The sequence below is a fragment of the Panthera uncia genome (assembly GCF_023721935.1).
Source record: "Panthera uncia isolate 11264 chromosome A1 unlocalized genomic scaffold, Puncia_PCG_1.0 HiC_scaffold_16, whole genome shotgun sequence".
Lineage (NCBI taxonomy): Eukaryota > Metazoa > Chordata > Mammalia > Carnivora > Felidae > Panthera > Panthera uncia.
Window position 1 is genome coordinate 51,195,237 of NW_026057576.1, and position 15,908 is coordinate 51,211,144.

At 31.6% G+C, this 15,908-nt stretch overlaps 1 protein-coding gene across 12 annotated transcripts in view; it reads right to left on the bottom strand.

Annotated features, from left to right (window-relative positions):
• Window positions 1-3,272: 3,272 nt before the first annotated feature.
• The window catches only part of RBM26 (RNA binding motif protein 26), an 82,749-nt gene continuing 70,113 nt past the window's right edge, over window positions 3,273-15,908 (bottom strand). For 10 of the 12 annotated variants that reach the window (XM_049647128.1, XM_049647126.1, XM_049647121.1 and 7 more), the window contains 2 exons: window positions 10,817-10,930; window positions 8,222-9,059 (listed from right to left, as the gene is read on the bottom strand). In XM_049647128.1, the coding sequence (XP_049503085.1) occupies window positions 8,970-9,059; window positions 10,817-10,930 (204 nt within the window). In that variant the 3' untranslated portion in view covers window positions 8,222-8,969. Of the gene's footprint in view, window positions 3,469-8,221; window positions 9,060-10,816; window positions 10,931-15,908 lie in introns of those variants that run through there. The other 2 variants (XM_049647123.1, XM_049647122.1) reach the window with 2 other exon arrangements.

A 15,908-nucleotide genomic window follows, 5' to 3' on the forward strand; every position in this document is an offset into this window, starting at 1 on the left:
AGTCATCAGGCCAACAACACACAGGTACCAAAGGTGACTTAGAACAATTTAAAGTGGGAATGGAGGGTAGAGAGGGGAAGAGGCAACCTGGAGCCACTTGTATAGATACATAAACATTTTCAGAATTCTCAATTGTACAATGCCTGAGGGCTGCAAATTTTTCTTTCTACTAGGTCATATAACTGATGCAAGATGCAGGACAATTTTAAAAAGTTAACAACTGTTTTTAGTAAGACTATTTTATTTAAAAATTTTCAAAATATAAAAATAATAAACATTATGGATATTTAACAAACAAAACAACATAATTCAACTATAAATAATAAAAATGTTGACAACCCCACATAAACATGTAACACTATAAACATTCTAAGCATACAAGAGTAGTTTTCTAGTTCAAGTTTTACCTTTTTCAGTTCAAGTTTTATTATCATTTTGAAAAATAAACAAAAAAAAGCTGCTACAGCTTAACCAATTACTTTCGCTCCACTCAAAGAGCAGGGAATTTTTTCCCCATGCCAACACACATTCGTGAAATGGGATACTTATGGGCACAGGTATTAAAAACTGGAACAACCCAGTCTCCAGACAAGAAAAGACTCCTTTGGTGTTTTTAGGTTCAACAATCCACAGAACTTGAGTACAACTAAACCACTTATTAAAGGAAATCTTGTGCCAGATAACATGTTCTGAAGTAATAACACACCCAAAACAGGTTCAGGATTCTGAGAATCAAAAGTAAGTATCTATGAATGCTTTGCTGATACTTAAAAATTGTATCTTTAGAACATTCACTAAGGTGCTGGAATGAGTCTTATAGATGTAGAGAACAATCTACACAACCAACGCAAAACTTGTACAATGTAAATAATACATCTCTTTTCAACTCATCAAATGTTCTATAAATATTTAAGAATTACCCTGCCTCCTGTTCAGCAAAGACAGATGGGAATTTGAAGCAGAGCAGGATTACACCATATTTAAGACTAGAAAAATTTTCCATGTGAAATATGGGAAAACTGAGCCATGCTGAATGTATTGTTGTTTTTATTCTAGCCAGATTAAATTCCTCTTATCAAAAGAGCTAATGACAAACTGAAGAGACTATTTTCTTTTTTGGAAGCTGGGCACAAATAAGCATACTGTCATTCTGTATCGTATCTTTAAATTATGGGGTGTTTCTAATGGACTGGGCTCTTTTCCTGACTCACCACAGACCACTTTTATAATTATGCTGCTAGATTAGAGTAAGTCACAAGTGATCATACATTAAAGCCTAGCAAAGTCTAGATAACAGGTTCAAAAATGATATTGAAAGGTTTTGTAGCACCAATAACTTTTTCCTAAGACACTTGAGGGGCTGCATCACTTTAAAGTATTATTTATCTTGTAAACAAGATCAAAAAATATTCAGTTGATCTGTATTTTGAGCATAAATATTTATAAACTCTATTTAAAAAAAACAAATATAGCATGACTAGAGCCGCTAATAGTGTAAAATCTAAGAATATTGAAAAATATAAAGATATATAAAAGGCTTCCATAATGCAATCATGCAGAGGTAAACTGCTTCAATCAATTACACAAAAGTGATTCTGTACAGTTATCTACACATAGCTCCATGAGAATCCTATTTAGGAAAATGAAATAATGAAAATCCTCATCTTTAATTAATCAACATATAAGGATTTAAATATGTAATGACCTATTGGCTCTCACAGAAATTTTCAAAAAGCACAATGATCTTAATGAGAATCAAATCATCTCGATTTCTGATTCCCAATGGCATATTCAATTTTGTTTTGCTTTATTTTGTTTTTAATTTAAAAGCAAGGGAAAGAAAAAAGAAAGATGACAAAGTAAAGTTGAGGGGGCTGGTATGTGGTCCACATCTAAGAACCAACTGAAACTGTTAACAAGTATGGTCTCTTCAGACTATGTTCTTTGGGCTTCTAACCTAGCAAGTAAATCACTATCACAGGGGAAGAGAATTTTCTTTCCTTAAAAAGAAAAAATACTGAACTAATCTGGGAAAATATCTCCGAACTCCTTGTGGCTATATGCTAGTTTGCAAATGTGAACTAAAACAAAAGTCTAATTTTAAAAATGCCCTGCAGGCTACCAAGTCATAATTATATTAGAAGACTTTCTGAAACATGTACTTTTCCCTTAAATCAAGCCTAATATTCAGGAAGCTGTTGTCAACTAATGTGGATCAAAATAGATAATTTACATTATGATTGATGTGTTCATTCTTTTTATTTTTCACGAAGACAAATGCATTGAATACTCAAAAAGAAGTGTTTGCAGAATAGTCAACTTGGCACAAAAACTATGAAAATATGAGCACGGCTGAATGAAACTAAAAAAAAAACAAGGGCAAATAGAATCAAGTGTAATTTCCACTTTTCTAATAAAGAGCTGCTACTAAGAACAACTTCCAAACTTCTCAAATGCCTCATGAGAATCTATGAAGAAATACTCAGAAATTAATTTTCTGAAAACTTCTTTATATGGTGCCCATTACAAAAAATGGTATTTTGGGTGAATATTTAGGATAAGATTTAATCATACTCTTTATAAATAATTTTAAGTCACACTGCTTATAAATAAATATGGACATACACCTTTTAAGACAGTAAAACTATAATCTTTAACAATGTTACACACACAACACAATTTCCCCTTGCTTTTAAGATTGTCTTTGATGTCTTGATTGCAAGTGAGGAAAATATGGACAAACTGTGTAAACCAGACATTTAATAGAAATTTCTCAATATTTATAATCCACAGATCATCCTGTATTATTTGAAAAGAAAGAAAATTATTCTCCTTGTTGGTTTTGAAGAGCTAAGAAATTTTTTAAAAATATTATTTGGGTAAGTGGCCTTGGCAACAACCTCAGTAAGTGTATTTAGAAGAAATAGGCAAGTTATTATAGTGTATAAAAAAGTATTTTAGCATCTGTTCAAAATCATTTAAGTGACTACCTTAACCCCAGAAATGTATCCTAAAACCCAGAAAAATTAAAACCAAACCCATGCTTAACTTTTTAATCATTTTCTTCATTCTAAATTGTTCATGCTAATGAACACAATATCATGGCTTTATAGATTTCTTAGACACAATTTTCAACGTGGCTGAGACTGAACTTATCTCATATTAGGAAACCAAAAGGTCTTTTTCCTTAGTGTTTAAAAAATAAATGGATATAAAGTAAGGGGAGAAGACGTTTAAGAATAAGGTCAGACAAAGCACACACTCAGACATACTTCTGGACTCGGATGTACCAATTAGAGAACTGTGAAGAGACAAAATGCCAATTATAGTACATGTAAACATCTATTCAAATTGATAAAGAGCAAACATAAAATGATAGGATGATATTTTAACAGTCGTCTCCAGACAGGAACAGGTCTTGCTGTTGTAGTCACAAAGCTAAATTCAGGCAATGATGATCTCTCTCTGCTGGAAAAAGAGAAGACTATTAAAAACACTTTGAAAATAGTAAGTAAATCTAAAAACTGAATCACACCATAAATTGATCGCCAACTTTTCTAAACATTAAAAAAAAAAATCTATTTCAGAAAGGAATCAAAATCAAAGTTGAAACAAATTCCACAAAGAATCAGCTTTGGGTTAATGATATTAACAAAACCTCTCTGCATCATGCTTCCTTAAAACATTAAGCCACAAAGATCTCAGCACTACAGCATGGCTGTGGTCTACAATTTCTGCTTAGGAAATGCAGTAACTGACAAAAGAGTAAACTGTTATAGAAGTATGGGTAGGCAAAGTAGTTTTAAGAAATTATGAACAAATTCCAAGACACTGTATATAAAAATTAAAGCAAGAACAATCTTCTTAAATTTCCCAAAGATTCCAAAGTAATTGTGAGTTGGATCTACTTTCCTTAAGCTCCATATGATAATGACTTCATTCTTTAATTAATATAGGACATAAAATTCTATACTAAACACAATGATTAACAACCAAAAATAAAAAGAACACATCAGAATGAGACAGTGCTTGGTATACAAAAGAAGACTAACTTTGGATGATGGGAAGATAAGTGGATGGATGAAATAAAGTTAATAGGGAGGAGTAATTAGAAAGAAACAAGTAATCTTAAATTGATACAAAAAAAACGCAAAAAATGCTTTCAGTTACACTAAGTAATGAGTACATATTACTGATAAACTGCAAGAAAGTTATTTACCAAATTAAGAATTTTTCTACTAACAAAGTATGACGTTTTCAATTAGAAATTACTGAGAATGGCAGTCATTTCACCAAGATTTCTTTCTTTCTTAGAACTTTTAGGTAGCTAATCTGGAAGATAATCTGTCATCTGATAGGTGTATAATGATCGGAGAGAGAAAAAAAAACTACTCTTCTCTAAAAGCCTGTATACATACCTTAGAATAACTAGCCAGTTCAGGAAGTTAACAAGAACAAGGTAGTTCCTGAGATCTGGGAAAAGGAAATTTTCCTCTCTGCCTTACACACATCATTCCCTGATGGTTTAATCCTAGATTGAATTTTCATTTTTATTTATAGGGCTTTAGAAGAGTAAGAGAAGCCCTGAGAGAAAAGACCAAAAAGTGAACTAATTTAATTAGCCAGAATTTCATGCAGAATTTCATGCAGCCTTTGTTTTAAAAGGCTAAAAGGGAAGGGAAGGGAAGGAAAAAAGCTTACAAATATTTATACAAATTCTAGAAGGACTAAAACTAATTTTCTACAACTGGTTCACATCATGTGTAAGGGGAAGGAAAAAAAAGAATATATAGATTGATAAAGTTTGTATAACACTCTAAAATAACCATTCATATTTCCACATATCAAACAAGCAACTGTTTTTGCTTTCTTAAGTAACCCTTAGAGTCAATGATTAGTGTTCCAAGTAAGATTGGAAATACAGTTCCCATAAACAGTTCTAGTCACAGGAAATTTCCTACATTTAAGCTCAGCCATACTTTCTACAGGTCATCAGCTAAAACACTAAAGTCTCATCTTTATAGTAAACTACTGGTTGATACACTTGATCATATTACAGTAAAACAAGAGCTATGGAATACTCTCCCATTCCTGCAACATGATTTCATTAAATGGTTGGGCATCAGTTAAATACTAAAATTAATTTTTTAAATCTTACAATTATCCAGTAACATTTAAACAACACTGCTTAAGTAGACATAAAATATTGAGTGAAATATGTAAAATGACAACTCAACCATCCCTTGAAGTAATCCTAATCAATCTTTTAACCAATAATATATAATTTCTCTCAATTTTTTCCTGTAAGCAGTGACTACTACATTGTTCTCAATCCTTTTTGACTTCAAATTCAGCTCAGATCTATACTAAAACAAAGAACTTGTTGGGAGAACTGTAGAATTTAAAATGTGTTTCAAGTTTTAGGTAGCATATTGTAATAGGAAAAGTGTTTTAGCCTTTGAGTTTAGAAGCAAAAGGAAAAGTTATAGGTAGGAAAAGTCTAGTGAATTTGGAAGTTTATCTATACTTTAAAGGTTAAATGAATTTTGCACCAGCCAACGGTGAGCATTTGGGAACACTTACATATAAAACTGTACCAAGACATGATATACAGATTATCATAATCAAATCTAAGTTGCTTCCATTGATGACAGAAATAATGGCAACAGATAGGGAGAACTGGTACAGATACATTAAATTGTTTTAGATCAAATACTAATATACCACCAAGGAAACTGTAGATGTGCAAGGGACCTTACAGATCATCTAGTCCAAGCCTTTTCATTTTACAGACAAGGAAACACTCCTGGTTGACACTTGCTTAAGGCCAGAGAGTTAGTTGCAGAGCTGGGACCATAAGCTAAATCTCTTATCTAGTATTCTATGCGAGGTCATCTTTGGATATAAAGAAAATTAGTGGGATGGACTAGATTGGTGGCTCTTGGTATTTCTATTCTTATACACTGACAGAAACCAAAAGCTGTTTTACTCCTGAAACTGACAACATTTAATACTCCAAATTATTAATGTCTCACTTAATTGCTGTGGAAATTCCACTAAGACTACATGTACATTCCTCCAACAGTATTTGTAACCCCACTGTTGCAATACTTAACTGTATCACTTGTTTAGCAAAATAGTCTCAATAACGGAGAAGACCTTCAGGAGAGACTTTTGAAAAATTGATAAGAATTAACAAGGGTGGTAATTGTCACTCCATTATTGGAGATTTAAATATGCATTCATTCGTTAATTCATCCAACAAACATCTGAGTGCCCACTATGAGCCAGGCTTTGTGATAATCACTAGAGATAAAAAGATGAATAAGACATGGTCCCCTTCCTAGAGGAGCTTGTAATTTAGTGGGGAAGACAGACATATAAACCAGATAAATTATATTACAACATAAGTACTGTAACAGAGATATGAACAAAGTGCTGTATTAGAAGGGAGTGTAAAGGTATGAACTAGCTAATGACCAGGAAGTCTACTAATTTTGTGCAAGAACTACCACATTTACTGCAAACACAATCTCATGCTCAATCAATAATTAGGAAGGAGTAACAATGTAGAAGTAAAAAAAATAAAAAAAAAATTGGCACTGAAATCAGAATGCCGGCATTTAAATCTAGTCCTTTCACTCACTAGCTGTGACTTTGGGCAAGTCACTCCAACTCTATTAGCCTAAGTTTCCTTATCTGTAAAATGGGAATCAGCAACTACTTCAAAGGGATATCTTAAGTTTTAAATCAGAAACATGATAGTACATACAGAGTACTAGTATTTATAAACATATTAATTTTAAAAATCCAATCATTAAATACTAAGTAATATTTATAGCTAAGATCTTATTAATGAGAATAATAATATAATTGTGACCCTAATGAATGTGTGTAATGTTTAATCCCCATACTTTGGGACCAAACTGAAACGCTTGTTTTCTGATTCATTCAAAGCAATATGGCTTAAGAAAACATTTTAATTTTGGGTTACTAGAGAATTTAAGACTAGGGAAACTGATAAGCTATTTATGGATTTAAATAAGTAGGAAGTAATTATTTTACAATAATTTTTAAAATATCAGGCTAAAATGTATTAATCAAATTATAAAGCCAAAAAATCAGCATGGAGATTTAACTGGCCTTTGAAAGATTTTCTTTCTTTATAATACCTGTTTGGTGTAAAGAGAAGAAACGTGAGCCTCTGCCAATTTGGCACCTTTCACGACTACTAAAAAGAAAAGAAAACAAACTTACCTAATGAATCAGAATAGCACATAGTCAACATACAAGAGACTACATAAAAATATATCACAGATCTAAGAAGTTTTTGAGTAAAGTCACTATTTTGACAAAAGAAATTGATTTTGAAATTTTAAATATTAACACGTGTACCAACTGCAAGCCCAAACATTCCTATGAAATAGCATTATCATCAGGAACATATATACAACTTTAACCCTAAATGTGGGAGGAAAAAAAAAAAAAAACAGGAACAGCATCCATTATTTACCCCACTGACAGAAGATTATGGTGTTTGGAATTACAGTTGTGACTGTGAGGATCCCAGTATGGGAAGAAAGTGATTTTTTTTTTTTTTTAATGTGACATTTAATATAATCACTATAATCTCAGAAGGGGCAGGAACACTTGCAACTGAAATGATGAATTTTAAAAGATAAACAGGTAATCTCCCACCCCCTCAATCTACAAAGAATGCATTTATTTCCTGAAACTGCTGTTTTATCAACTTTCAATGATCACGTTCATTTGCCAGAGAAATCCACTTAAAAATCACAATATTGTGTCAAATGTCAAAGATTTTTATACAAAGTATAGGAAATGCACACTTAAAATATCAGACTGGAACACTTACCAAACAGTGTTTTCCTAAAGTAGTATCTATAGTACATTTCTTTATTCATACATCTTCAAATGGTCAAGTTTTCTTTCATACATCCAAAATGTAATGTGATGTTTTCTTATTCACCAAATGTTAGCTCTACTTGAAGTCTGGTTCCAAACTAATCAGCCTGCTTTTAAATTTTAAGACAGCTGTTGAAAATTTATAGGATCAAACCAAACTGAAGTGGTATAAATTTTTAACATTGGATTGTACATTATTTGTAAAGGTACCAGTAATCATTATTAATAAGTTAGTGATTATAGCTCCTTTTGTGATAATTGGGGGGAAGGGTAGATCACCATCTGGAATGGTCTATTTATTTTAATTTTTTTTCTTTTCTTTCTTTTTTTTTTTTTTTTTCTTTTTTAAAATCAAGGAACATTGTCTTGGTCTTTGTGGGCTTTTTTTTTTGTCATTTTCTTTTCTTCTCTTTTCTGTTCTTTTCAAGAGACCATTCCGCTTTATTTTTAACATCTGAATGTATAAGGACTTATATGCAAAGCAGTCATACACCGTTATCATTAAAACCCATATGGTAAAATACATACACAAGTCCAACAAAAGGCTAATACATAGTAAAGCCTAAGCATACTACTATGTAATATTATGAATACATAACTTGGAGACTTTAGTTAGAGTACTATGTTATCTATTCATTTTTGAAAACATTCATTAAGATTTTAAATGCAAATTCATTCCTTATTTGGAGTAAAACAAAATCCTCTAAGTTATAACAAGTATTGGTCATAAGTTTTTAGACCTATTCATTAAATTACAAAGAACCCAAAGAATTCTGTAATGTTCAGTAGAAGTATGTAATAAAAACATTGCATATGTTTCTAGTGTGATGTCTTTAGCAATTGTTTACTGAAATAAAATGCAAACATCAATCTTTCAAAATACAGGATCAGAAGGTAGTTTTCTTCTCTTTTGTCTATTTGTGAAATCCATCTTCATCACATTTTACCAAAAAATTGTTTTTACAAATATGTAAAAGTACATTAGATAATACTAATGAAACACAGGTAGAGTTCTAGCATATGCAGATCAATGATCAGTCAAATCATCTTCTCCAAGAACGAGATTCATTGTCCTCTTCTTCTTCATCATCATCTTGAAGTAATGAGTCATCCACCAAAGACTCTTCCTGAAACTTTAGGTTAAAATGCATTTAGGAATTTACCCAAAAAAAAAAAGAAAAGAAAAAAGGTGACACTTTTAAATACTGATTTCTCTCAACAGAGTCGAATACAAAAGGTATTTCTATAGCTACAATATTCAAGAAACAAAGAAAAGCAACCTTTATCCACTCAATGGTTTCTCTACAGTATCTATTCTATTGCTTCTAGCAAACAAGCACTAAAAAAATATCTAAGTAAGCTTTTTGTACATGCCATTTCTCCTGCCTCACTCAATCAAATTATGCCATCTTCTACACCTACAAAACATTGCTCAATACCTTTTGTTGGAAAAAAAAAAAAAAAGAAAAAAGAAATGAAAAAAAAGAAAGAAAGAAAACATCAATAAATCTTCTCTGACTTACCCTAACCCTGGACACTAAATCAACCAATTAACTTGTAGAAAAGTCTATCAAGATTTATATTTCTTTTCTGCTATATGTAACAAACATTTCTTTTATAGAATTCCTTGCTTTTCCCCATTCCCTTCATAAAAGCTTCTCAGACTGCTTTTCAAACTTTTCAAAATACCTAATACCAGGAGCTCTCCTGCTTTTCTCCCCATTCAATTCAAACTCATGGAAGGACAAAGGTATAATCTAAAATATAAAATGACAAATCATGTATATGAGTTTCAAAATACACATTTTATTCTTGCATTTGACTACGGATATGTATAACAGCCTTGAATGCTCTTCAAACAAAATGAAGTGCCATTACAAGAATCTAACAAAGGTAAAACATGGAATCAGTTCCCCACCTTACCTTTATTTATTAACTTCCTCAACTTTTTCCTACAGCTTATTTCATGATTAAAATAGAGTTGCTTATTTTTAAGTGTATGGTTTCAAAGTGCTCTCCCATTTCACTGTTCCTTATGCTTACACCTCTAAGCCACCATACTGATTGCTGTACCCAAGAAAAAGGGACCCTTCCATACCTGTTCCTCTTCCACACCTAAAATGCCTCTCTCAACTATATTCCCAGTTGGCTGGGATATATAACCAAGAGCTGGCTCTTGGTTATGGAAAGCTTTCTTATCCTTCAGGGTTCAGCTCCACTGTCACCACCTTCTTCAAGATTCTTCTGGACAGAAATAATCACTCCTTCCCGTGGGTTCCCACAGCGTATTGTTCAAATCTTTATTGAGCATATCACTCTGCCTTTCATTATAATTAATTTTTTATGTGTCTGTCACCACCCCCCTTTCCAGATTATAAGCTCCTTGAGGATAGGGACCGTGTCTTATTCATTTTTGTGCCTATCACAGTATCTACCATTTAGCAGGCATTCACTCTAATCAACTAAAACAATATGAATTAAAATAAAGGAAACCTGAAATGTTAATAAAGCAAATAAGTAGGATATATACTCTAAACTTAAAATATTACAAGATTTCCTGTGGATAAAAATCTAATGAATAATTATTGTTTTCTAAGAGTAAATGAAAACTGAGTATGTGTGTGTATATACATATATGTATATATGTATATACACACACACACACATATATATATATATATGATTTTCTTTTTCTTTTCTTTTTTTGGATTAGCAATCCACAGTTCTCATTAATCCAGAAAATTTAAAGTTGTCTGCATTTATCTGATATCCCCTGCCTGGAATATGGCTCAGGAATAAAAGTTTTAGGTTAAAATCACAGCCATAAAATCACATTTCATAAAAAATGTGAACATTTGAGGGCAAAGACAAATTAAAAAAAAAAACATACTTCCTCTTCATCAGGTTCAACTTCTTCTGTTTCAACAGCTGAAATATTAGTTATTGGTTTATTCCATGCCAGTTTTAGATCCTGCCCTTTGAAACGAGCTCCATGAACTGCAGCCTAAAACAATTAAGAACATTAGAATGTAGAACATTAATAATTTCTGAAGAAAACAATGAAATGTTACAGTACTTAATATTTAAATCAGTAAAACAAAAGTGAAGACAGCTATCCATTTACTTTGTGGTTATTTCTCCATTTACTATTTATTATTATATTTATAATTTACTTTTTATGGTTATTTACTTCTAAAATCAGTCTTGTGATTGGAAATACCTTTAAACAGGAAACAAGAACACTTTCTCATACTTCAACGGAACTACTTTACTACTGGCCGGTATCTGACTAGAGAACTATGTCTACATGTTTATAATACAATGATAACTGCTATTCAAGCAACAATCTCAAACCATTTCAAGATCTTGGTTGTAGGTTCTGAACTGAAGTCTCAATGAGAATCAATAGGCTAAATGTATCTTAATGCATTTTAATTCTTGTTAATTTACGAATGACATATGTAGTAACTACAAACTGGAAACCTTTAACAAATATAATAATTTTGCATGCGTAAAGTATCATATTATTTTAAAATTACATCAGTAGTTTAAAGTATCACATTATTTTTAAATATACGATGTATGACATATCACTGTTACAAAACGTAAGTATCTCCATGAGAAAAGAAACCCTGAATGTTTCTATTGAAACTAAAGTACTTCCTACAAAGCTTTCAGAACTGCATATAAGTTAAACTTAGTATTTGTTACATTAAGTGGCTGGTGAAGAAATCGTCCATTCAAATTAAAGTAACATGAACTAATAATATAAATCAATGTTAGCAACATACTGAAATAACTCATAGTCACAAAAGATTTATAGTACAACCTCAAAGTATAGCATAATGTGAAATCTAGAAACAATTACATGTTCAATGACAACTGATCATAAGTTGTATGACATTAAAGTCTCTAGGTATAAATTTTAAATCTGCACATAAAAATCCGTGATAAATTTAAAAGATTCTGCGCCTATTAAAATGCAGCTCGGGAGGAGTTTTTAGTCCATGGCTTCATCACAGTGTCACGTAACTGAAAGAATTTTTAAGTACTTATATATGATATTCCACTTAACAACTTGCAAGTTTTTAAACCTGTAACTATTACATAAAAATATACTACAGTAATATATGTACATATATATACATATATTACCGTAAGGAATTCGAATAGACTCATGCAAAATGTCTACTCAGAAAGTCCATCTTTTCATCTAGTTAAAAAAGGCCAAAAATTTCAGTGACATTTTCTATAGGTTCTTGACAAACATTTCTGATGACCTAGTATTATAAATCTCTATATTTAGCACACACATCTTCAAATTTATAAGGTGAGTCTACAACTCTCTAAAGTTTTAATTTTAACATTTTACAGGATGATTTTCAAAGTTAGATGTACTCAACATTTTATCAATGTTCTCCATTAGAAACTTTTGACTATTTGGCTGTATAAATTTTTGAGATAACGGAGTCCTTGCTTTGTGAAGAGGCAAATTTATTTTAGATAATCTGCGACATAAAATCTTTAAAGTTAAAAAAAAAAGTTCTGCAATCCATCCATTTTATTATTTAAAAAATTCAAATATTTCAGGTCACATAATATAAAAAATTGTAATTCATGATTAATCTTCCCAAAGAGATAACCACCATTCCATGAAGAATTTGGGAAAAAGCTCTGCAATACACTAAAAAAAGTCCTGTACACATACTAAAAGGGTTTGTGTATATACATATGTATGATATGCACATGGGAACATACTTTACATCATACTTAAACTAATTTCTTGAATGGAATTTTGTCATATTTGGCAAAATACTCTTATCTCAAATGGATCTGGATTTTTGTTTATAATGCATGTTTTTACTGCTGTTGTATTTGTCATAAAGAAGCTTAAATTTTCATGTTCTGTAATTTATCTATCTTGTGCCAGTCCTTTAAAAAGCTTTTCCACACTAGGATTATTTTCAGAGATCCCCTAGCTTTTTACTAGTCATATGTATTAAAAAAAGAAAAAAAAACTTTTATTCATCTTGATTTTGATACCAAAAATAAAGACATAATAATGTACTATTTTTTTCCTAACAGTCCATTGTCCTAACACTCTTCACAGATTATTCAGTAAATTTAAATTCCCTGACTTAAATAAAGCATTTCCTTGTAATCCTCTATAATTTTTATATATACTTATTATGTCTTTTCTAGACTCAATTTTGTCCTAGTCTCTATCCATACCATTACTATATTCTTTATTTCATAATGAATTTGGTATGCTTTTCAGAATATTTTTGGTTATTCTGACATTATTTTGTCCTATGACCTGTGGAATCTTTTGGCAAGTCCAGTATCATACTGTGTTACTGATGCTTGATAATATAGTATCAGCTAGATCAGTGCTTTTCATTTCTGTGGCATTTGCTTCAAGAGTTCTGCCACCATTTTATTAAAATGTACATTAAAAAATGAACTTCATAACTACTTATAAAATGTTAATAAAAAAACATGTTTAAATATATTCCAGGGGATGCTTATCTGAGCAAGGTGGCAGTGGACATAAAGGTGGAAGTGGGGCTCAACATAAAAATATACAAAATAAGAAAGGAAAGTGGGAGCAAGTAACTTCAGAGAAAGATATGAGGAAGATTCAGAGGAAGAAATTAAATTTGCTCATCTCAATGTAAACAGTTGATAATCCAAATGAAAAATTACCAAAGAACCAAAGTAAAGCCAGAAAAGGAAAATATATATATAAACAAATCTTTTCTAAAGAAAAAGGTTTTAAAACGATACATGGTCTAGGGGGCGCTGGGTGGCTCAGTCAGTTAAGCGTCCGACTTCAGCTCAGGTCGTGATCTCGCAGTCTGAGTTGGAGCCCTGTGCTAACAGCTCAGAGTTTGGAGCCTGTTTCAGATTCTGTGTCTCCCTCTCTCTGCCCCTCCCCCACTCACGCAGTCTTCCTCTGTCTCTTAAAAATGAATAAACGTTAAAAAAAAAAAAAAGATTACATGGTCTAAAATCAGTAAACCCTGATAATTTCACAGATAAATTCTATTAAACTTTTGAGAAAATATATCTCCAATGCTACTTAAAATTAACTCAAAGCAAAAAATGGAAACTTTTCAAGTAGTTTCTATGAAGTCAGGTAAAACGGATAACTGATAAAAAATAATATCCACTCCCCCAACCTACAAACCAATTTTACTTTTGAAAACTGAATTAAAAGTAAAAATAAATACAAGAATAAAACCTTGCCATTTGCAAAATCATGGATGAATCTGGAGACTATTATGCTAAGTCAAGTCAGAAAAAGACAAATGCCACATGACTTCACTTACATACAGAATCTAAAAAAACAAAAACAAACACTCTTAAATTCAGAGAACAAACTGGTGGTTGCCAGAGTCCGGGAAAAGGGTAGGGGAATGGCGAAATACACATAGGAGATTAAAAGGTAAACTTCTGGTTAAAAAATAAAAAGTCACAAAAATGAACAGTATAATACAGGAAATATTAAAACCGTAATAATGTACATGGTGACAGATGGTGACTACACTTGTGGTGAGTACTGAATAATGTAGAGAATTATCAAATCACTATGCTTGATTGGAACTAATTGGAACTAACTTGGAACTAAGAACTAACTAATTGGAACTAACTTAATTGGAAGTAATATAACACTGTATGTCAAGTATATCTCAATAATTTTTTTTTAAAAGTGAAACAAAACCAAAAACAAAAACAAAAAACAAAAAACCAAAGAACAGACTTCAGATTTCAGGGATTTATCAAAGAAATACAATACTGTGGGAATTTATACCAGAAGCAAATAGTTCAATTTTAGGAAACAATATAAATAGATGAAAGAAAACAAAAACCCTCAAATTTCTAACAAATACACAAAAGTTATGATATAAAATCTGTTTTTGATAAAAACCCAAAAATCTCTACAGCATTCAAAAATGGGAATCATTTGGGGCGCCTGGGTGGCTCAATCGGTTAAGCCTCCGACTTCAGCTCAGGTCACGATCTCACGGTCCGTGAGTTCGAGCCCCGCGTCGGGCTCTGGGCTGATGGCTCAGAGCCTGGAGCCTGCTTCTGATTCTGTGTCTCCCTCTCTCTCTGCCCCTCCCCCGTTCATGCTCTGTCTCTCTCTGTCTCAAAAATGAATAAACGTTAAAAAAATTAAAAAAAAAAAAATGGGAATCATTTGCATGCTACCTTCACCTAAAAAGTCAGCATCATATATATTACTAAAAGTATTAAAAATGTTTTCATTCATTTACCATTTTCATTCATTTCATGAACAAGACAACGAATGACATTTCATGAGTGAGTAAATGAGTAAATACACAACTACTACTACTACTACTGTTATTTAACATTTTTCTTTTTTTATTTTTTTAAGGTTTTTTTATTTTAATGTTTATTTATTTTTGAGAGAGAGAGAGAGAGAGAGAGAGAGAGAGAGAGCAAGCGAGCAGGAGAGGGACAGAGAGAGAGACACAAAATCCGAAGCAGGCTCCAGGCTCTGAGCTGTCAGCACAGAGGCCAACGCAGGGCTCAAACTCACGAACTGTGAGATTATGACCTGAACTGAAGTCAGACACTTAACCAACTGAGCCATCCAGGTGGCCCTATTGAATAACATTTTTCTGAAGGTACTAACAATTAAACAACACAAAGTAAGAAGTTATAAACATGAAAGACGAAGGTAAAACTACCATTACTTAGTGTTATGATTGAATGAATACTTGACAAACCCAAAAGAACAAAATATAAAACTATCAAAAGATAATTTGGTAAAACCACAGTTACATATTTAATAAAAACAAATAGTTTTTCTACATACAAACAATCAAGAGAAAATACAATGGAAAAAATACCTCATTTAAAGTAACTTTAAGTTAAATGATTGGGGAGAACTACTAATATATTTACCTATACAAAGAAATTATACATATTGTTTATATATATTTTATATTATA